General features: G+C 37.8%; 4 protein-coding genes across 7 annotated transcripts; 1 reads left to right on the plus strand and 3 right to left on the minus strand.

Moving 5' to 3' along the window:
* Positions 1–48: 48 nt before the first annotated feature.
* LOC103865889 (U4/U6 small nuclear ribonucleoprotein PRP4-like protein) lies at positions 49–3,049 on the minus strand. Of its 3 annotated transcripts, none has more exons than XM_033290251.1 (7): positions 2,920–3,049; positions 2,761–2,837; positions 2,450–2,554; positions 1,391–2,084; positions 858–1,314; positions 577–774; positions 49–479 (listed from the first exon to the last, which is right to left on the minus strand). In XM_033290251.1, the coding sequence occupies exons 3-7, from the start codon at positions 2,538–2,540 to the stop codon at positions 282–284; spliced, it is 1,638 nt and encodes a 545-aa protein (XP_033146142.1). In that variant the 5' UTR covers positions 2,541–2,554; positions 2,761–2,837; positions 2,920–3,049; the 3' UTR covers positions 49–281. The 3 variants fall into 3 exon arrangements, with proteins under 3 accessions (XP_033146142.1, XP_009141994.2, XP_033146143.1); XM_009143746.3 differs by having other exon boundaries at positions 2,761–2,830; positions 2,921–3,025; XM_033290252.1 differs by having other exon boundaries at positions 2,761–2,832; positions 2,939–3,002.
* A 2,920-nt stretch (positions 3,050–5,969) lies between these two features.
* Positions 5,970–7,156, minus strand: LOC117133384. The gene is made up of 2 exons (XM_033289423.1): positions 6,084–7,156; positions 5,970–5,988 (listed from the first exon to the last, which is right to left on the minus strand). Exons 1-2 carry the CDS (start codon positions 7,154–7,156, stop codon positions 5,970–5,972), a joined length of 1,092 nt encoding a protein of 363 aa, XP_033145314.1.
* Positions 7,157–8,866: 1,710 nt separating this feature from the next.
* LOC103865890 (cytokinin dehydrogenase 1) lies at positions 8,867–19,894 on the plus strand. The gene is made up of 4 exons (XM_009143747.2): positions 8,867–17,998; positions 18,140–18,267; positions 18,775–19,298; positions 19,378–19,894. The coding sequence occupies exons 1-4, from the start codon at positions 17,380–17,382 to the stop codon at positions 19,715–19,717; spliced, it is 1,611 nt and encodes a 536-aa protein (XP_009141995.1). The 5' UTR covers positions 8,867–17,379; the 3' UTR covers positions 19,718–19,894.
* A 287-nt stretch (positions 19,895–20,181) lies between these two features.
* Positions 20,182–22,479, minus strand: LOC103865891. 2 transcript variants are annotated; one of them, XM_009143750.3, is made up of 6 exons: positions 22,072–22,479; positions 21,909–22,009; positions 21,762–21,833; positions 21,576–21,679; positions 21,278–21,481; positions 20,182–21,179 (listed from the first exon to the last, which is right to left on the minus strand). In XM_009143750.3, the coding sequence occupies exons 2-6, from the start codon at positions 21,949–21,951 to the stop codon at positions 20,391–20,393; spliced, it is 1,212 nt and encodes a 403-aa protein (XP_009141998.1). In that variant the 5' UTR covers positions 21,952–22,009; positions 22,072–22,479; the 3' UTR covers positions 20,182–20,390. The 2 variants fall into 2 exon arrangements, with proteins under 2 accessions (XP_009141998.1, XP_009141997.1); XM_009143749.3 differs by having other exon boundaries at positions 21,909–21,986; positions 22,072–22,471.
* Positions 22,480–23,859: the final 1,380 nt, after the last annotated feature.

The following is a 23,859-nucleotide window of genomic DNA, read 5'->3' on the forward strand; positions in this document are numbered from 1 at the left end:
ACTCTTATAAGAAACAGAACATTGCTTGAGTTCCTTGTACAATCTATATAGCAACGTAACTTTTTTTTTTGTTAACATGGTGTAAAGTAGAGTTTCAGGGAAACAAAGTTCAGTCATCTGCTTTTTTGTTCAACGCAGTGGCAAAAATCTCAAAGACAATGTATCATCATCCTGACTACAAACAACACCAATTTAAAGATTCTCTCTGGCAGGCTAATCTCTAAACCTCTCAACTCCAAGTTTTTTCTCTCTCTCTCTCGGAAGTATGATGAATAAAGAAGCTAGAGATCTACGTCCATTGTTTCTCCGCCTTGGTCTTCTTCTTCTTCTTCGTTGCTACTGCTTGTCCAAAGCTTGATGGTACGGTCATGTGACACAGTTGCGATACACGAGCTATCTGCAGTGATATCCAGAGAAGCGACTTTTGACTCGTGTCCTGCTAAGCTTTTCACAAGCGAGAAGTCTCTGCCTGACCATATCTGTTATACACAAAAATGCACAAAAAGAAGTAGAAATCAAACTATAAGCAAATGAAACAGAAGCTTGATAGGAAAGGGACTAGAGAAGAGAAATTACATTGACTTTCATGTCGTATGATGCAGTGGCCAGGAAGTAGCCTTCTTGTGGTTCATACTTAACTTGAGACACAAGGTTAGCATGAGCTGGTATGATATACAACGACTTTCTCATTCTCAAATCCCAAATACGGCACTGGTTATCCTCACCACCAGATGCTAAGTGATAGCCATTTGGAGAGAAAGTCACTGAGAGAACCTGGAGAAGCATAAAGAAACAGAGGAACATTAGTATATGATCTCGTTTTTGGCTGAGAAAGAGGATCAAAACTTGGTTCTTACCGGTTTGATATGTCCTTGGAAGACGAGAATACTCCTACCAGTGCGGAGATCCCAAACCCGTGCAAGTGAATCAAGCCCAGAGGAAGCTGCTAATGCACCATCTTGCTGAAACGCAATTCCGTAGACGCTGCGACTGTGACCTTCTTGCAAAAGCAGCTCTGCTCCTGTGTTTATGTCCCACAGTCTCCATGTTTTGTCGAAGCTTGTTGTCCCTAGGTACTTCCCTGATGGGTGGAAGGCAACACGTGCAAGACGGTCCAAATGACCTTCAAAAGTTTGTAGGAGTGTGCCATCGGTTTTCCACAGCTTTGCGGTTCGATCAGCGGAAGCAGTTGCTAGACAGTCATCCACAGGGGAGAAGACTACATCGGTTGCACGTTCTTTGTGGTCCTTCAAGACAGCAATCTTGTTTGTAACTTGAGGCATCTCCCATAGTTTAGTAACTCCACTCAGAGAACTAGCCAAAGAAAAAAAACCACAAATTACTAAAACAGAAGAGGAATCATGTAAGGGACAAATGCATTTAGACATACCATGTGGCAAGTATCTTTCCATCTCTTGAGAAGGAGCAGCCAGTTAGAGGACGATCATCCCCAAAGTTACTGCAATCAAGAGCCAAGCCTTTAGCCTGCTTCAAAGCCCATTTAGTCTCTGCCTCCACATCTTCATCTGGATCATCCCTCCTCCGCTTAGCACGCTGAATCCTCACAGCAGCTCTCTTAATCGAAAACTTAGCAATCTCTATCCTAGCCTCTCTCAGCTCCTTCGGACCCTCAGTGAAAAACGGGTACTGAAGCTCTTCCTCGTCCACTTCTTCTTTTGGAGCCGCGTCATCTTCGTAAGCTTGTAGCAGTTTATCCAACTGTCCGCCGATGTCAAGCCTAGCCATAAGCTGAGCCAGCCTAGCTCTTCTCTCCATCTCCTGTTCTCCAAACAGAGTAATGGGCTCACCAAGTCGTCTAAGCCGGTCTCTAACGGATTTGTCGTTTGTTGGCACTGCGATAGCAGCAGCACGGCGCTTTATCAGCAGCTCTTGCATTGCCTTCTCTTGTCTTTCCCTGACCTGCTTACTCTCTTCAGATATTACATAATGTTCATCATCTGATTCAGAATCTGAGTCACTAGCTTTCGCTCCACCGTTTTGTGGTGGCCTAAAAGTAGGTGGGCGGGCCACTGGTATTGGAGCCATTGGTGGAGGAAAAGAAGGAGGTGGTATGGGAGAGACGCCTGCAGTTATAGTAAAGAGAGAGTTAGGGATTGAACCGTGCATAGTAATCTATTATCTTTTTCTTTTCCAACAAAGGCTATACTATTATACTATCCTATGAGGATTCCAAACCCGAAAGTCAACTAGGTGGAACTGTATCAACATAAACCATAGCAGAAGGTTGATTCCAAACACTACATGCTAGTAATCTACCATTTCTTTTTCCAACAAAGGCTATACTATCTTATGAGGATTCAGAACCCCAAAGCCAACTCGGTGGAACTGTATCAACATAAACCGAAGCAGAAGACTGATTCCGAGCACCAAGTTGCTAGTAATCTATAATCTTAGATGTAAACAATCACTCGAAAACTAAATAACTCACCTGGAACTGGAGCTGCTGTGATTTGAGTAATAGGAACTGCAGGCGAAGCTGATGGTATGAATGAAACATTATCTTCATTGTTGGGTTCCATGTTGAAACAGCAATCTAGACAAAAAAAAACACAAATCAGTTCTCATGGGCATTGCCAACACTAGAGAAAGGTTGCTACTTGCTAAAAATCAAACTCAGTTATAACTAAAAATACTCTCTTGGGAATTTAAACGAACACTTAACAGGCATAGCATCAAAGCTACATTCTTCAGCTTCTAATGCCAATAATGAGATTAATCGAAAAAGGGATCGTAGCTTACCAGGAAGCTCCGAAACACGACGCAAAGAACGAAGTAGGCTTCGTAGCTGATCTGTGAGCTTTATGTGTTCCTGAGAAAGAAGACCATTAACCTAATCAACAACCCAATTGTTAAAAAATTAAACTTGCTGAGAAGTAAACCGAAGCGAAAAGAGAGAGACTTTCGAATCGAAGAAGCTTCTTTCTCTCCAAAGGCAGTCGCGCAACGGAGAAGAAGAAGCGGAGGAAGTCGAAATTATAGAAATTGGCTTCTCTGTAGGCGGTAGATCCGGTTTTAGACCCGAATTTTCATTTAATTGGGCTTTAAATGGGCCTTCTTTCTATTATTTTTGAGCAATATATATGGGTTTTCTATTATTATTGGGTAATAAATGGGCTTCATATATAGAAACCCCATTTTAAAAAGAAGCAAAGATAGACTTGTAATTCCTTAAACATTTTACCTTCCTAGTTTCACATGTTGTAATTTTTTTGCTTTTTTTTTTGTTAATGTTCCCATGTAACTTTGTTACGGAGTATGAATGCTACAAGAGTATTATATACACACTTTAATTAGTCCTAGCTACTCCTTTTTTTTTTTTTTTTTTTTTTTTTAACTTTTATTCATCTTAACTTTATACAATAGTGCAGGGAAGGCCCTGTGAAATAAAGCAAACTAACAGGCCCGACCAAATCTAAAGCCACTACTCTTATCTTAACTCCTAACTCCACCAAGAGCTTCTGCTTCAAAAATCAAAGGACAAGAACCATGTTGCCAGCAATGAGTTCTGTCCCGGAGGAATAATCTGTCTACGGGTCAGAGGATCCAATCTGAGTCTCACTATCTGCTGAACTTCTCTAATAAGAGTACCTGGCGGCTTCTCCAATGCTGAATGAATTCTCTGGTTCCTTTCTTTCCACACCAAATACACTACTGCCTGAAAAATGAGTCTAATCATCAAGGTTACGTTGCTGTCTCTTGACGGAGCAACTAACCACCTCAATACATCCTCAAAACCACTCGGGGGGTTAAGCTGTAATCGTGATACAAAATAGCTCCAGACCTGGTTACTAAACGCACACACGAAAAATAGATGCTGACGATTTTCTTGATTTCCAACGCAAAGCACACAGTTAGAGGGCACATTCAAACCCCATCTCAACAGCCTATCCCTCGTAACCATCCTGTCTCTTGCGGCAACCCAAGAAATAAAGGCATGCTTCGGAATTCTACCTGAAAACCAAACTGCCTTATGCCAGAACACTTCTACTGGGTAAGGATGCAGAACTCTCCACGTTTCACTTGTTGAGAAATGTCCTGTACCCCTCCCAGGCTCCGGGAACCATACGTACTTATCCTCCACTTCAGAACTAATGATCTCCTGTGCATTAGGCAGACACGCCTTCAGTAAGGAAATCAGTGGGCTCCTACTTCTGCTTCGATCCAACCACCAACCATCAGTCGTAAGGGCATCCGCCACCACTGCCTCTATATTAAGTCCCGACACCTGCGGCCCTCTTTCTCCTACCAAGTCGATCAGAGGACCCACAGAGGTCCAGTTATCATACCAAAAACTAGCAATAGTCCCAGAGCCAACTTCACATAAAACCATAGGTCTCGCCAGCGGCCTTAGCTTACAAATGGAACGCCAAATCCAACTTCCTCTCCTCACCGGATCCAAAACCCAGAAGTTCTGACCTCCAATCAAATTCCTCCGCACCCAGGAGACCCATAATGAACCTCCTGCAGTAAATATCAACCATATCAGCTTCAGTCCCAACACTTTGTTCCAGTCTGCTAGTCGCCGCAAACCCAAACCACCAGCTTCTCTAGGAGTACATACTGAGTCCCACGCAATCTTTGCACCTCTAGCTGAATTGGGAGCACCACTCCATAGAAATGCCCCACACATACGCTCCAAAATACCTACACACTCCATCGGTATGATGAACATAGAAGCCCAAAAAGATATGGTCGAGTAGATTACTGCTTGGATTAACTGGAACCTCCCCGCAAACGATAGATGCTTAACCGTCCAAGAGTTAACTCTAGCTGCTATCTTGTCTAGAAGTGGTTGAAAATCCGAGCGAGTCATCTTCTTAGGGGATAGCGGCACACCCAGATACCTTAAAGGCAATGCTCCTTGGGCAATACCCAACTCAATTGCCATCTCCCTGCATCTACTAGAACTACCCACATCCAACAGTAGCTCTGACTTTTGCCTATTGATCTTCAACCCCGAGATCATTCGAAACTCCTCCAGAATTTGCAAAATGCCTCTGAGGGATTCTACAGATCCATCAAAGAAAATCAACACATCATCTGCAAAGCTGAGGTGAGTAATCAACGGATCCTCGCATTCTGGATGTAATCCAAATCTTCCTTCAGTGGCTCCTCTGTCCAACATCTTCGAGAGCACATCCATCGCTATCACAAACAGGAGAGACGAAATGGGATCTCCTTGACGGAGTCCTTTCTTTCCTGGAAAGAAACCATGTAACTCTCCATTGACGGCAATGCTATAAGAGGGAGTAGAGATACATTCTTTTATCCAGTCTATGAACCTTTCAGGCAGCTCAAGTGCAGTTAAGACTTTAAGAAGAAATTCCCAGTTGAGGTTATCATAAGCCTTTGAGATATCAATCTTAAGACAGCCTTTACTCGTAGGTCCCTGGTCATTAAAATCCTTAACTAGCTCTGTCGCTAGTAGGACGTTCTCGCACAACAACCTCTCTTGAACAAAACCAACCTGATTCCTCTGTACTATCTCTGAAACACACAACTTCAGCTTCTTCTTTAACAGCCTAGCCATTACTTTATAGATAGTTGAGCATAACGAAATCGGTCGAAACTGAGACAAATTATCCGCTCCCACCACCTTAGGAATAAGCGAAATAGCAGTGGTATTGAATTGTCTCAGTAGTCTACCCGCTGTAAAGAACTCTCTTATTGCCTCGACCGCATCTACTCCAACAATCTCCCACGTCTCCCAAAAGAATTCCGCTGAGTATCCATCCGGGCCTGGAGCTTTATTCTTAGGCATAGCAAAAAGGGTTGACTTGATATCTGCCTCAGTTGGAATTGAAATAAGCTGAACTGCGACCTCTTGAGGGCATCTGTATGTGAGTAGCCCTCTCAACTCTTCTACTGTAATGTCCTGCATCACCCCTTCTTCAGATCCAAGTAAATTCTGGAAGTAAGCCACCACCATTTCTTTGATTTGCAGTTGATTAAAAACCCTGTGACCTCCTGCATCCATTAGATAACAAATGCAGTTCCTCATCTGATGCGCTACCACAACTTTATAGAAGAACTTAGTATTCGCATCTCCACAGTCCAACCACCTCACTCTTGCCTTCCTACTATAGAAGATCTCCTGCGCTGTTTCAAGAAGCTTCCATTTCTGTCGAGCCACAAACTCTTGACGGAATAAAGCGTCCGTGGGCAAATTTAACAACTGTAATTGAATCTCTTTCAAAGAGTTAAGAGCGTCCTTAGCTTTCTGTTGTATATTCCCAAATCCCTCTTTATTCAGCTTTCTACAAGTAGATTTCACCCTCTTAAGTCTCTGCCCCAAGGAAAACAGTTTCGAACCCACCGGTATTGGCTCTTCCCAAGTCTTTAATACCTCAGCCAAATACCTTGGATGCGACGAGATGAAGGAAAAATACTTGAAGCTACATTTCCTTATCTGATTGACTGAGGAGAATTCTACCACTGCTGGCGAATGATCCGAATCTCCCGGAGCTTCAAATATACTGACCGACTCCGGATATCTGTCCCTCCACTTCTCATTACACAATACTCTATCCAACTTCCTGAGAATTGGGTCTTCTGGTCGTTTGTTGGACCAAGAGAAGAATGTTCCCCTGATATCCAAGTCTGAAAGATTACTCTGCTGCAAACACTCCTGAAACTCCTCCATCCCTCTCACCGGTAAATCATAGGGAAGCAAAGAATAATGCTCCGCTGCCGACACTATTTGATTGAAGTCCCCCATTACTAAAAACGGCGACTCAACCACCAAATGATTGCTAGATAAAATGACTAGATCTCTCCACAAATTACGCCGTTCAGCCTCTGTATTGTGAGCATACACAAAGGCCACTGTAAACTCCATTCCTGTCGCCGGATCGATCACCCCACACAAGATAAACTGATCAGATTTCAAATATACCACCACTGATAACGCCGGTCTCCACAGAAGCCAAATCCTTCCTCCTGCGGCTTCTGAATAATTACTCTCGAATCTCCACCCTGGAGCCACCTCCCCCAAAACACTAAGAAAATTTTCTTCCTGTACATGCGTTTCAAGAAGGGCTCCAACTGAAGAGCCCAAACTCTGCAACCAACTACTAACCACCCTCTGACGACCACTTCCGTTAATGCCTCTAATATTCCAGCTAAAAATCTTCATATATACAAAATTGGAGAAACCAGGTATTATTATCTTAGCTTCCTACCCGAGGATGAACCCCGCGTAAGAAACTTTGATGACTTCGGTGGAGTGCCAACTGCTCCAGAAGCTTTCCAAAGCTCCTGCTGTCTCATAGCACGCCGAAAGTTCTTCGAGTGTTTAGTAAACCACACAGAATCATCCTCTTCTGTCTCCAAGGAACCCTCTTGTCTCCACTTCGAACTCTTATCCTCAATCTCTTCTGGAACTTCCAGAATTTCACCTTCCTCCAAAATAACCTCTTCCTTCAATCCTGAGATTCCTTCCATTACTGTCTCCTCCTCCATATTCATAGTCAGAACCTTAACCTCCGAAGACTTACTCACTTCCTCTAACCCTTCCAACGCTACCACTGGCTCCTCACCTAGCTGAGTCCCAGTTGTACCGACTTCAGTGCCCCCCGGAGGAGAGCTCAGAGCCCTTGCTCTAGCTCTAGCTCTTGACTGAGATCTTCTGCGAGACCTCGACCGAGCACGATTACTCACTCCCTTACTATCCACTCCCTGAACTTCTGTCACCTCTCCCTGCTTCAATGCTGATAAGGGGAGCTCATCACCAGACTTCACAATACTGACCACCTTCTCTTTCTTCTGGACCTGAGGTCTCTTCGTCAAAGGTTTATGACACCTATTGATCAAATGACCATACTTCCCACAGTTTATACACTTCGGGGGGAGGCTTGGATACTCAATATTAATCCTAACAGAATTTCCTTGAGTATCCCTAACCTCTACCACCTCTGGAGGAGCTTTGGATAAGTCAATCTCCACCTTGACTTTCGTATCTCCAAAGTGGTAAGGATCTAGCCGAGACTTCTCAGTGTGTAGTGGATCTCCTATGCCGCTAGCAACAACACTGATACCATCCAAAGAATACAACTGAGGTGGCACATTCTTCAAAACTACCCACGTCGGAGCAAAGAGCAGTTCCTGCGCCGCTAAGTTCCCATCAGCCGTCCAAGGATACACCGAGAAGGCACATCTATCAGCCTGCCAATACCCAACCTGCAACACCCACTCTCTCGTCTGAACTGATGGAATGTAGATCAAAACACATGTTTCGGACACCGTACGGACCGTGATGCTCCCGAACTTCCCCCACACTGGGTTGAGGTCCGTGATAATCTTTGATGCCGAGGGTCGACGACCATGGAAATGAGCCACCACATGATCTTTCCACAACTCCGACGTTTGAAGAAGTACCGAATCCGGTGCTTGTACCACCAGAGTACCGTCTTCCAGAAAGGACGGGGCTTGAATCTTGCGAAGGTTACGCAACGAAGACTTGAACCGCGCCGCATAAGAGGGAACCTTAGCAGCTGGTATCGCCGTTGGGACCGACGGAGATTGGAGCTTCATCTCCAGATCGCGGTTAAGGAGACGACTTTCGCGATCTGAGATTTTCGATGGGCTGGCCCCACCCGGGTCAATAGGGGAGCTCGAGGAAGGGGAAGTAACTGGAATCATCATACGGGAGAAAAAAAAAACGCCTAGGAATGACTTCTCGCTAGCCGGCGTAAGGCCAACTAACGGCGGAAAAGCTCCGGAAACCTAAATCGCCTTTATCGCCCTTTTTTCGCCTTTAGGAGAGAAAAAAAGGTCTCGACATAAAGGTCTCGCCTTTTAGAATCATTCTCTGTCCTAGCTAGTCCTAGCTACTCCTTCATATTGAAGAAGTTCACATAGAGCATGGAGATCTGCTATCTTTTATGGTTCTGGAATGTTGTATACGTTTACGAAGCCATGAATCTTGTGTATGTTAGCTAATCATACACGACTGGAAATAATGACTTGCTGATGTCATAATCCAAGTTTTTTAATAATATGTCCACTTGTTATATGCTTGTCTGTTGATTCTTTATCAATCAACCACGAGTGACCCCTCTTCAATATTACTGCGGATAGATCTCTTCTAGATGTCACAGGAAATGGGATTAGGTACCTTGATACCAAATATTACAAATAAGACTGAGTTTGGTTCATTCCGGTCCTTGACCTATCGATTAGAGTCACATGTTAGATTACAACATGATGGTCTAATTATATTTCGCATAGCTACTTTTCTACAAGTTCGCAGTTCTTATTGTTTTCCAAAATAGACTTATGATTCTCTTACACGCATAGCTTGAACAACACATTTTTAGCCTGTCTACCATGTTTCAATAATATCTAATTCGGGCAAATGCTCCAACATAATTCTGAAACGTGACATACAAAAAGTTACTTTCAGTCACACTTTTTTCTTTCTTTTCCATTGTGTTAGTTTCTTCTGATGTCTCAAAAGTTGGCCAACCCCACAATCTTTTTTTCTCAAAACAATTATAGTTAGTAATTGGTGATTGGGTGAATGGTATCTATCAGTCAAATGCGTGTCAGTCTAATATTCAAGATATTGATCCTACCAGATCATATTAGTATCCACGTGGCGCAAGCCGAGATATGGCTTAGAGGAGGGGCCTTTCCCTTTACTGCATATGGCTCGTGACTTTGTTTTCTCCTTAAGTGATTAATCCACTTTGTGTTGAGACTTTCAAGCTCAGCCATTACGATAGACTTGATGGTTCCTCTCTTCTTTTGCAGTTCTGGTTCCCAGACTTTGTCTGCTCAATTTCTAAGTCTTTTTGGATGTCTTTTCGCGTTATCTCAAGTCTTTTTCTTACTCATGTTACATACTTACTTTCTATCTAGTGCAGTTGGTGAGGAATTGGCTCCACTTACCAGTTACCACGTGAATATAGTTTGATAAGATCGTCCCTTTTAGACTTGATGTTTGATCAGTCATTTTTTTGAAAGATTTACCTTTCACTAATATAAAATTTCAACGATTTACTAGTTCATTGAACTTATTAGCACATATGCTTTATACTTTGAATCTTGTTAATCAAGTTTCCTCATTTATTTCTCTTTAGTTTCAGAAAATCACTCAAAACATATCTTCTAAAGTGACCCTACTCTTTCAGAAATTGTTCTACGAGGTAATTATTAATCCCTTTTTATATTATTTCCTCATTTTTCTGTTATAGTTTGTGCCCACTAATACACAAGCTTATATCTAAATTACTCGTTCACATATGATCATTGATATTAATTATTCTATTTTTTTGTCTAACGTAATAGTTTTCCTTGACCTTAATTATAGAAAAACACTAGAGTTATATGGGGTGTAACATTATGCCTTTGAAATGATTGTGTTAATAACTTTATGCAAATGCCTATCTTTCTCCATATTACTCAATGGGCTTCAGAGAAGACTGATTTGTCACAAACTGATTTACTCTCTATATATTGTGTGACGGTATGCTGATCTATTTCTCTGTAGAAATGTAGCTTTCTTAGTGATGTAAGAGTTCTGATCAAATCTTGAAGCTGCGCGTGCCGAAAATGGTCATTGTCATGAACCTAAGGGATCATTTAGCCTTACACTTCATTTCCTTTTGAAACCTTTTTTTTTAATCTTTGCATTCAGAATTATAACTTGTGATTTTATGAAACGTAAAGTCTCTTCCACATGTGTGTATATAAAAGAAATCAACTGTTGTTTTCATATACCCCCCTCCCCCTCATGACTAGTTGCAGCACATAAATGTCACAGTTCTCTCTTTACATTAAAATAATCTAAAAATTTTAGGTTAAAATCTAAAGTAGTTTTGAAACTTATTAGGACGGTTAAGTAGTAAAAAAAAGTGGTGTATCTAGTGAGCTTGACTAGTGTGTTAAACCAATAGACTACAACAGTTTGTCTTTGATATGAAGTTGTAACATTAAGATGTTATACATAAAAAGTTTTGTAAGACTTTGTTTCCCCACAAAGTGAAATTTCAAGATGCAGCCCATAGATTTGCAATCCCGGACATATAATATGATTTAAGCAGGAATTATGCCAACTTTACATTGGAATTTAACCTGTTCGGATCCAAATACAATTTTTAAAGGGAGAAAATAATAATAATAATAATAATTAGATGAAAAATGGGGTTTGTTTGTCTCATCATGCGTTTGACAAGCCAGCGACCTTATAGTTTTAGCTCTCTTCCATGTTTAGTTAGAAAAAAAAAACATACGGTACAGTAAGCTATAACTGTAAAATTTTATATGAACTTTAGATTTTAAAACAAACTTTGGAGATTTTATGCAAAGTCTCTTCTTTTAAAGTAATACACGAAAGCGTTTAGTACACTAGTGTTAAATGATCGAACATGCATTTTTATTATAAGTTGAACCATCTATCGTTTTTCTCTATGTAGATTTGATCATGCATTTAACCATATATATATTACGCCTAAAAATTGTGCACTTATGAATAGTTAGCTAGGCCAATTGTGCAGTCTTTTAGTATATGATGAATGAAGATGTATCAGACAAAAAGGAATCACGCAAGTAGAAAACCAAAAAAAAAAGGGAATAGTAAATTATGTAAAAAACAGAAAATAATAAAGATTCTAAGTAAAATACAACGTTGAGTAGATGGTTGATTTTTTTGTGGGGGAAAACATAGTAGATATTTAATTTAACTAATAATAATTAAAAGAACTATTTTGGTATATTAGACCTTTTTTAAAAGTGACCCTATATTATGTTTATATATATAGTTGAAGCGTACGTCCCTTGTGTTTAGACATGATTGGCAACTAGCAACAAGAATTTATAAATATATACACTAGGTTGAATTATGAGTTTCTTAGCTAATAAATTAGGCGTGGCGTTAATTCATGATATTTCAAGATCTATTTTTTGCTAATTATAAAAGTAAAATCTATTTGATTATGTTTTCGCATATAATATTTGAATAGAAAACATCAACAATAGTCCGTCAATAGCTTCTTTAATACATAGTTTTTACTTTGGATTCATAGCCAAATACGAAGATATGTACTTTCATATAAACATAAATACAAGAGGTAAGCTAATCATTCCCACAAGACAAGAGAAAAAGGTGATTAGATGTATATAATATGGTGCGTTGAATATAAACCACATAATTTATTATTAATATATGAAAGTTTGTTTTGTTCACTGAATTGGTCTTCTTTTGGTTTCCTGATCCTCCAACAATAGGATTTTTTTTGCCTTGGATATAGTATTAAGAAGACAAGGACAAGTGCCACGTTTCTATAATAGTGTAAATAAATGATCGTTAACAAATCTTAATGTATGGTTCTGGCGCTCAGAAAAGGTTATGTGCAGTATACTTGTTGTTCATTACTCCTACGGGGCTGAGGTTCTGCAGTTCTAACAGCACTAAAAAAATATACATATCACTTATGTTTAAAATTTAAGTACACACCTACTCTTACTCACAATTTGTGGATCAACAAAATTAGTTGGTTTAAACAAAATTAAAGAATTACATGATAATACGATTAACAAACTATAGGTTGAATTATTCGATACAAATATTTGTCTTTACATTTAAAATAATATTTTGTGTTTGTGTTATGCAATTTTTTTTGGCATCTTGTGTTATGCAATTATAGTTAAATGTTTGCAAAATCATTAGAATATAGTTCTATTATGGTCAATACAATAATTTTGTATATAAACGTAAAATCAAGTACTTTGACATAACACACAAGAAAAAATGTTAGCGCCTAGAATGTAAAGATAAGTATGATTTTAAACTTTGTATAGTAACTTGTGAGACTAAGACTGATGTTTGTATGCATTTACGTTTACATTTTAGTGTGTGTAAAGAATTATTAGCAAGTTTCGTCTTGTTCTTTTCTTTTAAATCTTTCCCACTCGTTTGTAAATCCTCATTGTTTCCAATAATTTAACATTACCAAAAAGATCCTTATACGTTTAGACGAATCTAAGCATAGAACAACAAAACACAATCTTATAGATACGTCCTAGGGATAACGCAAGGTGTGGCCAATGAGACTCATTCCTAAAATTATATATTTTTAATATTAAATAGAAAGCAAATTATTCTGAAGTTTTTTTCCTTTAACGAATTGTGGTCCACATTTGGATACACTAGTACACAACTTGGAAAAGAAAGCTATAAAAAAATTATATATAGTGTATGTTATTAACATTTCGAACTAAATTCTAATCGGCCAAAACACATTCATTAACAGGGCAAACTAAGTTGTTTTCTTCACCTAAATAGACACCTAATTTGTTTCCTTACTCTAAATAGTAAATATGCTGAATTCTAATCGGCTAAAACACATTCTTTAACAGACAAACTAAGTTGTTTTCTTCCCCTAAATAGACATCTAAATTGTTTTCTTACCATAAATAGTAAATAAGCTAAAGTCTAATCGGCTAAAACACAATCATTAACAGACAAACTAAGTTGTTTTCTTCCCCTAAATAGGCACCTGATTTGTTTTCTTACCTTAAATAGTAAATAGAGAACTTTAAACAAGTAAAAAGGATATAGTGTTGAAGATTTGCTTCGAAGATCTCTTTGCATTAATTAACTCAAAAATAAAATGATATTAGAAATAGAATTCTACTATGATATTTCTTTGGTGATAGTGGAACTTAGGCATATGCATTCCGGTGTCCAATCGGGTTCGGGTTCGCTACAGATTCTATTTGGTTTCAGTTTTTTGAGGGCATAAAATTTAGTTTCATTCAGATAGTTTAAAAGTGTGGTTTGGATTCGGTTTAATTTCTTTTGAATTTAGTTCATGTATAGTAAAACATTGTAAATCCGGTTGAACTCGTTTTAAATTCGGGATTGGTTCTAATTTGGGTTTCGGTTATCAAAATACTTTCTATGACTCGAAATTACACGCTTTACTTCTAAAACTTGGGAAAATTGAACAAATTACACTAACAAAAGTTTGACGCCATGATTCAGAAGTGGTTGTTAAGAATATATAAACATAACCAAGTTAAAACTAACAACAAATAACTTTAAAGTGTAAGAAATATTATTTAAACTTCAAAAAGAAACATTTTGTAAACTTCGGAAGCAAAACTTTTCATAATCAAACTTTATATGAAACTACCAAAACACTATAAACTCAGTATTTACCAAACATATATAGTAAACTTAGTATTTAATTAATTATTCATGTAATAGATAATTATTGTAGGTATTCAATAGGTTCTCTGACTATTTTAGATATTTATTTGAGATTAGATTTGAGTTTGATAGATTTTTTTTTGCTTTTGAAATTTTAGGATTTTTGCATGTATATGTTTGAGTTTCAGTACGGTACGTGTAAAACTCAAAATCAGAAATAGCATAGAATAAGAAGCATTCAGATATATCTCAGATTCAGTTTGGTTCGGCTTTATTTTTTGCTCAGTTTGGTTCGGATTTTTGGGTTTGTTTTTTGTCCATCGTTAGTGGAAGTCATATGGTTTACAACTCTCTTTTTTTTTGGTAAAATAAAGGTTTACAACTTATAATACGAGATATATAGGAAATTGGAAAGTAAACTAAAAGCCAAAAATAAATAAAATAAAACTTAAAAAATGAAAACTGAAGGAGCAAGAAAGAAGGCATATATAGTTTTCTGAAACAAAAGAAAGAAAACAACACATCACTGCAGAAAAAGGTTTCTCTATAATAATAGAAGACAAGAGAAACCTAATGTCAATGAAGTAGCCAATGAGCCCAACTCCACAATCACCACCTCTACATTCTATCTTGGGACCATCTCCTCTCTCTAATATCAAATAACTTGAAATTGAGATATCTAATTATATCCGGTTTATACCATAATGTTTGCTTCTTGAATTGAAAAAAAAAACATAGAGATTCATATATCACATAAGAGTAATGATTAAATACGTTTGTGGAGGTTAACCTTATGTTTTTTTTGCGGTAATGGTGGTGGTTTAATATCATATTCTGCGCATCATGATGCCACTTAAACAGTCTTAATGCCCAACTAGCTTCTTATTGCAATCTTTTGAGTGGAAAGTGACACTACATTGAGACCTGAAAGAAAAAACTCGACAAGGCTGACATAAACAACTAAAAAGAATTCAACCACATAACAATAAACCTTTACAAAGAAAGCAAACAACAGCTTAGTGCCACTAAATTGATAGAATGTCAATAATGTTTCTGTACGGAAATGGACTCATTTGGGTCTACTGAGATTCATGGTGTTCTTTGACAACGTCATTGATCCTCTACAACAAGAAACATGAGAGATATACACAGAACTCATGTTAACCGGAAAAGGTCAGTTTTTTCACGATTATGACCGGTTAAGTGTAACATAAAGAAAGGGAATCTGTCTATTGTGCCACTAGACTAAAATGCTCTGTTATGTTTATGTCTAGATAGAGAAGAAAGAGTATCTTCTTCTGTGTACCTGTTCACTACATCAACAAAGCTATTGTGAGCTACGATTACAAAAACAAAGGTGATTTTAGCCAATGCGTCTAATAATTGGGACAGTACAATCATGAAAATATAAAAACAATAAAGCAAATAGAATGTAACACTACACCATGAAAAAAAAAGAAGCAAAAAAGGAGCAATGATGCTTAGACCACTGGTTTAGATTGCACACAAAGTCACTATACAAAGGGTAGTTATTCACTGCAAATCTATTGATATAATTGGTCACTATAAACTTTTTGCTTCATAGCCTCGTTAAGATATGAACCTTTCAGTGTACAACACTCCTGCTCAAATGAGCAACATAATCAACTTATATATTTATTGGCGGTGCCTCCTTTGTTCAAACTGTCACTCGACTGCCCACATAACAATCTTCTTCAGCTTTGCTTCCAACTGTGTATGCAACGCCCCCTACATCTTTCAATCACACAACAAAAAGAACATGACGTATATGATTAGAAGACACAACATACACATATCTTTATTGCAAGTACCACAGTGGCATTGATTTTTCAATTTTTCTCTCTTTGAGCTGTCCTATTATATGCCCACTTCAATATGTCATGTTGGCACTTATGGCAAGAGAAGATACGCATGAATAGCACCGCTCAAAGCCATGATGAAAACAAGAATATGCAACAAGATTATTATTTTCTCCAAAGAATCTGGAATAAGTAAATATTTGGTTACATTATATGTTACAGACAGCTCTGCATCCATCCTGCAAGGACTAGTAGCCAATGGTTGATGTTTTGGTCCTAAGGGGTAACTTAGTTCCAAGCTTAATAGTCAAACTCAAATACTGCAAGAACTGACAAGATAAACTGATGCAAAATGGTACAATTCAATAAGCATGATCCAATGAAGTCACTAGACTGAGTGTAGAGAGTGGTCGGCAAGATTCTCTTCCCAGGGCCGGTTCAATGGTGTCATGGACCCTGGCAAAAAAAAATTAATTTTTAAACTATTATTTTTTAAAAAAAATCTGATAAATATATGTTTTTGTTCAAAATACCAGAAATATTTTTAAAAATAAATCTATAGAAATAAAAAAAAAACTTTCGTATAAAAAAATTAGACCCCTTTTCTTATTTTTAATATAAAAATACATATATTTTTTTTTTTAAAATCAGGTCCTTATATATTAAAAAATAGTGAGACAACGGATTGGGACCAGGACGGTTGCACCCACTCGCCCCCTGTCTAAGCCGGCCCTGTCTCTTCCCTCAGACTTAGCTCAAGTACCATAAGACCCAAGTAGGGGCCCTACTGTACCATGAGACCCAAGAAGAAAAACACATGCAGTTAAACAAATGTTTTAACCTTTTATGCAGGAAACCTTGGCAGGGTGAGACTGGTGATGTGAATTATTGACCTAACATATATAAAAAGGTTATGAAATAGGAGTTAGAAAACCTTTATAATAACTATCATCCAATAAAATATTCAAAGCAAAGTATTAAAAAATGCCATAAATATTTTCAACTAAACTAATCATTTATTTTTATTATATATTTTAATAACTATTAACCAATAATATTTAATCTATTTAAATATTCTCAGTTAATGTATTTAATATTATACAAGTTATTAATTTCAACCACTAAAAATTCTTTAACAATCTAGAAAATCAACTTTGTGGAACAAAAAAAACAAACTTTATGTGATGCAGTATTAATTAAAAGCAAGACAAAAGTAATGTCAGTACAGCTATGTAGTGAACACAAGTATATGACTGTACCGCCCAAAACCTTTCCTTTAAATTCTCTTCTCTACCTCTGTTTTCTTTCTTCCTGAGAGTGCTCTAAACCTTTTACCTCTACTTCTCCCTTATCATCCCTCAGTTTCGCTCAAGAGAGAAAAAAATGGGATCAACTTTCCTCAGAATCTTTATGATCTTGGTTCTGAGTTGCATACCAGGTAGAACCAATCTTTGTTCCAATCCTTCTGTTAGTACCCCAAAAGATTTACCTCCTTCAGTTATTCGTTCCTCATTAGATTCTCTCGACTTGGAAGGTTACATCACCTTCCATGACGTCCACAATGCGTCCAAGGACTTTGGCAACAGATACCACTTACCACCTCTGGCGATTCTCCATCCGAGATCAGCTTCTGATATTTCAACAGTGATGAGGCATATAGTACGCTCCACATCAAATCTTACAGTAGCAGCCAGAGGCCATGGTCACTCGCTTCAAGGACAAGCTCTAGCTCATCAAGGTGTTGTCATCAACATGGAGTCACTTCTTCCAAGTCATGATATCAAGATTTACAAAGGGAAACAACCTTATGTAGATGTCTCAGGTGGTGAGTTATGGATTGATATTCTACGTGAGACTCTAAGATACGGTCTTTCACCAAAGTCTTGGACAGACTATCTTCATTTAACTGTTGGAGGTACTCTATCAAACGCTGGAATCAGTGGTCAAGCGTTTAAGCATGGACCTCAAATCAACAACGTTTATCAGCTAGAGATTGTCACAGGTAAAACACTAGATAAAGAATATGCAAACATGCAACGCATACTTGTAACTTGTAACAATGAAAAAAATTATACTAAACAGAACAATAGATAAACAATATATTTTTTGTGTTACAACAATATTTTTTCACATATTGTATCAGGGAAAGGAGAAGTAGTGACCTGTTCTGAGAAGCGAAACTCTGAACTTTTCCAGAGTGTTCTTGGTGGGCTTGGACAGTTTGGGATAATCACCCGGGCAAGGATCTCTCTTGGACCAGCACCGCTTATGGTAAAGTTCCATCTTCAGCATTAGGCCGGCAGGTTCGGGTCGGTTAATTTGGTTTGGCTAAAATCTTCAGTTTTTGGTTAGTTCGGTTTCAAAAATTTCTACCAAACTTAAATGAAGTTTTCGAATTCAGTTAAACTGGTTAAGTTTTGGTTTAAGTTTGTTAAAAAATTCAAAAAAAAAAATCTGTGAAATTTGGTTAGTTAGGTTCTGATTTTGTTTGATTCTGTTAGTTTAGTTCAGAATCTTGATATGATTGTTTTAAAAAAAAAATATTAATTAAAAGAAAACTGAACAGAAAACCAAAATTTTCTTCTTAAATTGCCTAACTGAACCGAACTGAACCAAACCTCCTAACCGAACTGAACCAAAAGACAAACATTTTGGTTCGGTTGGGCAGGTCAGTTAATAACGGCAGGCCTATTGAGCATGGTCAAAGGAATATGTAATACACAATATGATTTTAAAAAGCACCAGTTTTCTGACAACAGTCAAATGATTCCTAAACAGGTTAAATGGATCAGAACACTCTACTCAGACTTCTCTGCATTTTCAAGAGACCAAGAACATTTGATTTCAAAAAAGAATGCTTTCGACTACGTGGAAGGATTTGTGATAATCAACAGAACAGACATCCTCAACAACTGGAGATCTTCATTCACTCCCAACGACTCCACAGAGGCAAGCCAATTCAAGTCAGATGGAAAAACTCTGTATTGCCTAGAAGTGGTGAAATATTTCAACTCAGAAGAAGCTCACTCTATGAATCAGGAAATGGAGAAGTTACTTTCAGAGTTGAGTTATATTCAATCCACTTTGTTCTCATCTGAAGTGCCATATATCGAGTTTTTAGACCGCGTGCACATTGCTGAGATCAAACTGAGAGAAAAGGGTTTATGGGAGGTTCCACATCCCTGGCTGAATCTCCTAATTCCCAAAAGCCGCATTTTCGAATTTGCTACAAAAGTATTCAACAACATTGTGACTAGCAACCACAATGGACCTACCCTTATTTATCCAGTCAATCAATCTAAGTAAGTGAGCAAAACTACTTGCAGTGATTCTGAAAAAAAAAAAAACAAAGCTACTAACACTTTTGTGTGTGTGTTGCAGATGGAACAAACATACGTCTTTGATCACTCCTAATGAAGATATCTTCTACCTCGTGGCCTTTCTCCCATCTGCAATCCCAAAACCCTCAGGGGAAAGTGATTTAGAGTACCTTTTAAGACAAAACCAAAGAGTGCTTAGCTTCTGTGCAGAAGCTAACTTGGATGTGAAGCAGTATTTGCCTCACTACGAAACTCAAAAAGAGTGGAGATCACACTTTGGAAACAGATGGGAAACGTTTGCAAAGAGGAAACACAAGTACGATCCTCTGGCGGTTCTAGCACCTGGTCAGAGAATTTTCCAAAGGGTGTCGTCACAAGTATCTTCCATCCAACTTCTCTAAAGACAAAAAACGCAAAACAGTAGTTGTGTAAAGAGGCAAGTGTTCCTTGTAACGGCTTCAGCTAGGCAGCTAAGAGAGTGAAATTCTTTTTTTTTTTTTCCTTCCATTTCCTTTTCATTTTAAATGTTATTGTAGATTTGTGCACATATATTAAAACAATATATTTAATTTTGTATATTTTCTAAATAATAACATCATTATTTATATATCTAATCATATTTCAAACAATAGAAAAATAAATTAGAGAATAAAATTAATATATATTTTTATTGAAATTCTAAAACATTTATTTTGAAACAAAAAAATTATTATACAATGACACTTGATATGAAATGGAAAATGGAGGGGGTAGTCTATGTGATCCATGAAACCTATAAATTGTCATTGCATTTGTCACCATAGCAGGAAGTAGATTGTTGAATCATGTCCTAATTTTGAAGACACTCTACAAGATACTCATCACAAGATACTAAAAGATTATACTAAGAAAATATAAACTTCATATATATATATATATCTCAATAAGCATTTCTACTTTAGACTAAGCAAGCTCCATGTGATTTATACAAGCTGATGGTTATACCATTGAATCCAAGAAACACAAAGAGAAGGATTCTTCTGTAAGCTCTAATGTTAACTATACTTGAGAGATGGTTATGGCTCTACTCTCTGCTCATTGCAATCGGTTAGGCTTCAGTTTTAGCTGCATGATACAGTGTTGAAGCAGATCTTCTTTATTCATCTTATAGTAACGTGTTACTTTCAGCTCCTTCGCTATGCTTCTTAGCTCCTTCCCTGTCTTGTCGTGCAACTCGCTTATTAAGATCACTGGTTCTTCTTCTCCACCCATGATGGTTTTCTTCCCACCTCCTCTTTGTCTGATTCTGTCTATCAAATCAAGCGTTGAAGCTGAAAGCGGTAGAGGAACACTTGGACCTTTCTGCTTAGTGTATCTGATCAAGCTTGTGTTAGAATGTCTCTTCCTCTTCTTGATTAGGACTACTGACCCAGGAGGAGGATTCAAGCTCTCCTCTGCCTTCTTGATCCTTGCCTCAGTAAGCATGTTTATGATCGGCTCTTCCTTAACAACAACGGTCTTCATCACAGCTTCAGGGATTATTGATCTTTTGCTTTTCTCCGGTTCTTCACACATTTCTAAGAGAGACTCTGTGGTAAAAGGTTCCGAAGCAGTTTCTATGTCTTGCAAGCTCTCATTTTGCTTCTGCTTCTGCTGCTGATCCTTCAGTATATGTCCATCTTCAGCATTTGCCTTCTCTCTGCTCTCAACCAATGGCTTCAAAGTGGAACTTTCATTGTTCTCTTGGCTTATAGCAGATGGAGATTTGTTCTCCAGGGCTTGGTGAGTAACAAAGGAAGAACAAGAATGTTCCTCAGCTTCCTCAATCGTGCTTGCCAAAGCCAACACAGGGCTACAAGGAGGAGTATCTCCATCTTCTGCAACCTGTCCATCATTGAAGAAAACAACACAGCACTTCACTACAAACAATCCCATCCCATGAATACGGATTCAGAAAAGGAAAAAAAAAGCTTTAAACTGACCTCAACTGTTATTGCGTCATTAGCTGCTGTCTCCTGAGGCTTTAACCTTGCTTCCAGGTCAGCTTCTTCAGTGTCATTAGTGGAATCTTTGGTCTCACTAGTTTTACCATCGCTGATACTAGACGTGTTCTCATCCTCGTCTAGAGAAGATTTAGCAGAGCTTGTGTCAGCATCAGGAAGAGTAGCTGCACTTAAGGTCTTGTCCTGTAACACACACACAACAAACGTGAATATAAAATTACAAAAGACCAGAGACATTTTTTCAGACAAAAATCAAAATCAGATTAAAGCCTCTTACCGAATCAGAAGAGCCTACTAGCTCATCAACTTGCTTCTTCTCGTTCAGTATCGTCCACACTATCTCACAGTATCTCTCAATCTGGAAACTTTCTTCAAGCACATCTACCAAAACCACCCAAAAAGGAAAAACTCTCAGCGATTGATACACAATCTTAAACAAAGACACAACAATTCAAGCTCAAACCTGTTCTGAAATCAAACCAAAACTCACAACCACGCAGAGGAGGAGGCTTACGAAAGGCATCGTCTTTCACCACTAACAAGTAAAAAAACAAGTCACAAGCCAACAAACAAACAAACAAACAAACAGTATAAAAATTAAAAACAGTACCAAGTGGCGGACCCCAGAGATCATCAACATCATCATCATCCATGTTTTAGCTACAACCGTAAAGCCCCAAACTTCATCCTGTAAAGTCTCCACATTTCTCACTAAAGGAACATAAAGAACCAAACTTTACAGCCAAAGAGTGAAGAATGGTCCAAACCCATACCGGAGAAAACACTCCCGACGTCAATTCTTGAAAAATTCCGCCGTTGGATCTTCCAAAGTTTGTGTCTTTTTTTCTCTCTAGGGTTCTCGAGAAGGTCGGTGAGAGAAGAGAGAGAGAGAGAGAGTGAAAGTGACGAACACACTCTACTACTATATAGAGAGAGAGAGAGAGAGAGAGAGAGAGAGAGAGAGAGAGAGAGAGAGAGAGTAAAACGGTGAACGGGGTGACTTACAAATGGCTAACCAACGGAGGCGCGTGGAGGGAAAAGCGTTTCCCCGTTTTTGCCGTTTTAGATTCTCGTGGGGACCACTTAAGCTTTGATCTCAGCCGTTGGATTTGTTGACTTTCGTTTGACCGTAGTCTCCGTCTGTACAAGGAATAAATGTTCCTCTGTGGTCGTTGTGGGCTCGCGTTGTGTATTTAAGATGATGGGCTTTTATGATCCAACGGCTGGAGAGTAGGGGTAAAAGCGTAATTACGTGGGGGTCCCGCGGATTATTGGACTGACATCTGACGTCAGACGTCGTACATTTGTTTTCTTTTCCCAAAGATTTTTTCATCATCCGCGTGACAAAGATTACATTAATGTTTTTAAAGTTAATGCTAAAGTATTTATATTTCCGAAAATAGAAAGTATGTTTTCAATGCAATGCTGATAAATAGTAAGAGTTTTTATTTTATTATGACGTAAGCACTTTTCAAAAAGTATTATGGAATAGTTATGACTTTTTAGAAAGGTAATTAGGCAAAGTTTCATATTCTTTCCACCTTTACTCGACGTGTTTTCTTTTACATGTATACGTAGAAGACAATGAGAGCCGAATATATTTTTACATTTTGATTTGAGGAACTGAGATGGAATGATTCTATTTATGTTATGTGACTTTTATTTCACATCTATTGAGCTAAAAATGATAAAATGCCATCATCCTAACTACATTTAATTCAACGACTACGCGTCAACTATAGACACACACAGCTGCTAAAATGAGAAAGAAAATGGATTTACTTACGTATATGACATACCTAGCTGATTGATCGGTGTCGAGCATTTTTCTCAGAACAAAACATAGAGTTTGTTAATGCAATGTTTTATTTTTAATTAATACCTGCACTGTTCTTCAATAATAAATGTCGTCATCCTAACTTTATAGAATTCAACGAATACGCGTTAACTTTGCGTAAAACTATAGATACAAATCCAATAGTGAAACGGTGATATACATACAAATGACATATCTAATTAGATGTTCTAACTTCCAACTATACACGAAAATTTAAAGTAGATGTTATCAATGTTTGTGGTGGGTGGATCTACGTACTAATCAATCAAGCGATCTCTCTTAGATATTATTTGATTGAACTTGATGATAAATAACGTTCCACTTAAATTGATCTTTTACATAGATCTACAAAAACTCATAGAAAATCCACTATATTTAGCTGAAAGATAACATTCAAACATTGTATGTTTTATTTAGTGTCATTCTAATTACTCATTGTCAAACATGTTCCTCAGAAAACATAGAATTGTCATGCAAATGCCATTATATATACAGTATAAAGCCACATGCAATGTTTATTTTGTTAATGAATAACCTGAACTGTTCTCCATCAATTTCATATTGCAATATTCTATAATCTTGCTAATTAATAACATATATTTACATTGATGTTAGCCATATTGCTATAGAATTCTAGTATTTTATGTTAGATCACATCCATTGTACATGTTTTTCTAATAGGCAAAAATGATAGGTTATCTCCTCACGTCACTTACCTTGGACC

The sequence above is a fragment of the Brassica rapa genome, chromosome A04, assembly GCF_000309985.2.
Source record: "Brassica rapa cultivar Chiifu-401-42 chromosome A04, CAAS_Brap_v3.01, whole genome shotgun sequence".
Taxonomy (NCBI): Eukaryota; Viridiplantae; Streptophyta; class Magnoliopsida; order Brassicales; family Brassicaceae; genus Brassica; species Brassica rapa.

Excerpts from the sequence above, each read along its gene's own strand:
- LOC103865889 (XM_033290251.1), bottom strand. The coding sequence starts at position 2,540 with ATGGAACCCAACAATGAAGATAATGTTTCATTCATACCATCAGCTTCG. Across the intron at positions 1,315-1,390 it reads GGAAAGATACTTGCCACATG|TTCTCTGAGTGGAGTTACTA; the intron begins GTATGTCTAAAT and ends TTCTTTGGCTAG. Across the intron at positions 775-857 it reads TCCAAGGACATATCAAACCG|GTTCTCTCAGTGACTTTCTC; the intron begins GTAAGAACCAAG and ends ATGCTTCTCCAG.
- LOC117133384 (XM_033289423.1), bottom strand. The coding sequence starts at position 7,156 with ATGAAGATTTTTAGCTGGAATATTAGAGGCATTAACGGAAGTGGTCGT.
- LOC103865890 (XM_009143747.2), top strand. The coding sequence starts at position 17,380 with ATGGGATCAACTTTCCTCAGAATCTTTATGATCTTGGTTCTGAGTTGC. Across the intron at positions 18,268-18,774 it reads TTGGACCAGCACCGCTTATG|GTTAAATGGATCAGAACACT; the intron begins GTAAAGTTCCAT and ends ATTCCTAAACAG. Across the intron at positions 19,299-19,377 it reads TATCCAGTCAATCAATCTAA|ATGGAACAAACATACGTCTT; the intron begins GTAAGTGAGCAA and ends TGTGTGTTGCAG.
- LOC103865891 (XM_009143750.3), bottom strand. The coding sequence starts at position 21,951 with ATGGATGATGATGATGTTGATGATCTCTGGGGTCCGCCACTTG. Across the intron at positions 21,834-21,908 it reads TCTCTGGGGTCCGCCACTTG|TGGTGAAAGACGATGCCTTT; the intron begins GTACTGTTTTTA and ends TTTACTTGTTAG. Across the intron at positions 21,482-21,575 it reads TAGTAGGCTCTTCTGATTCG|GACAAGACCTTAAGTGCAGC; the intron begins GTAAGAGGCTTT and ends TGTGTGTTACAG.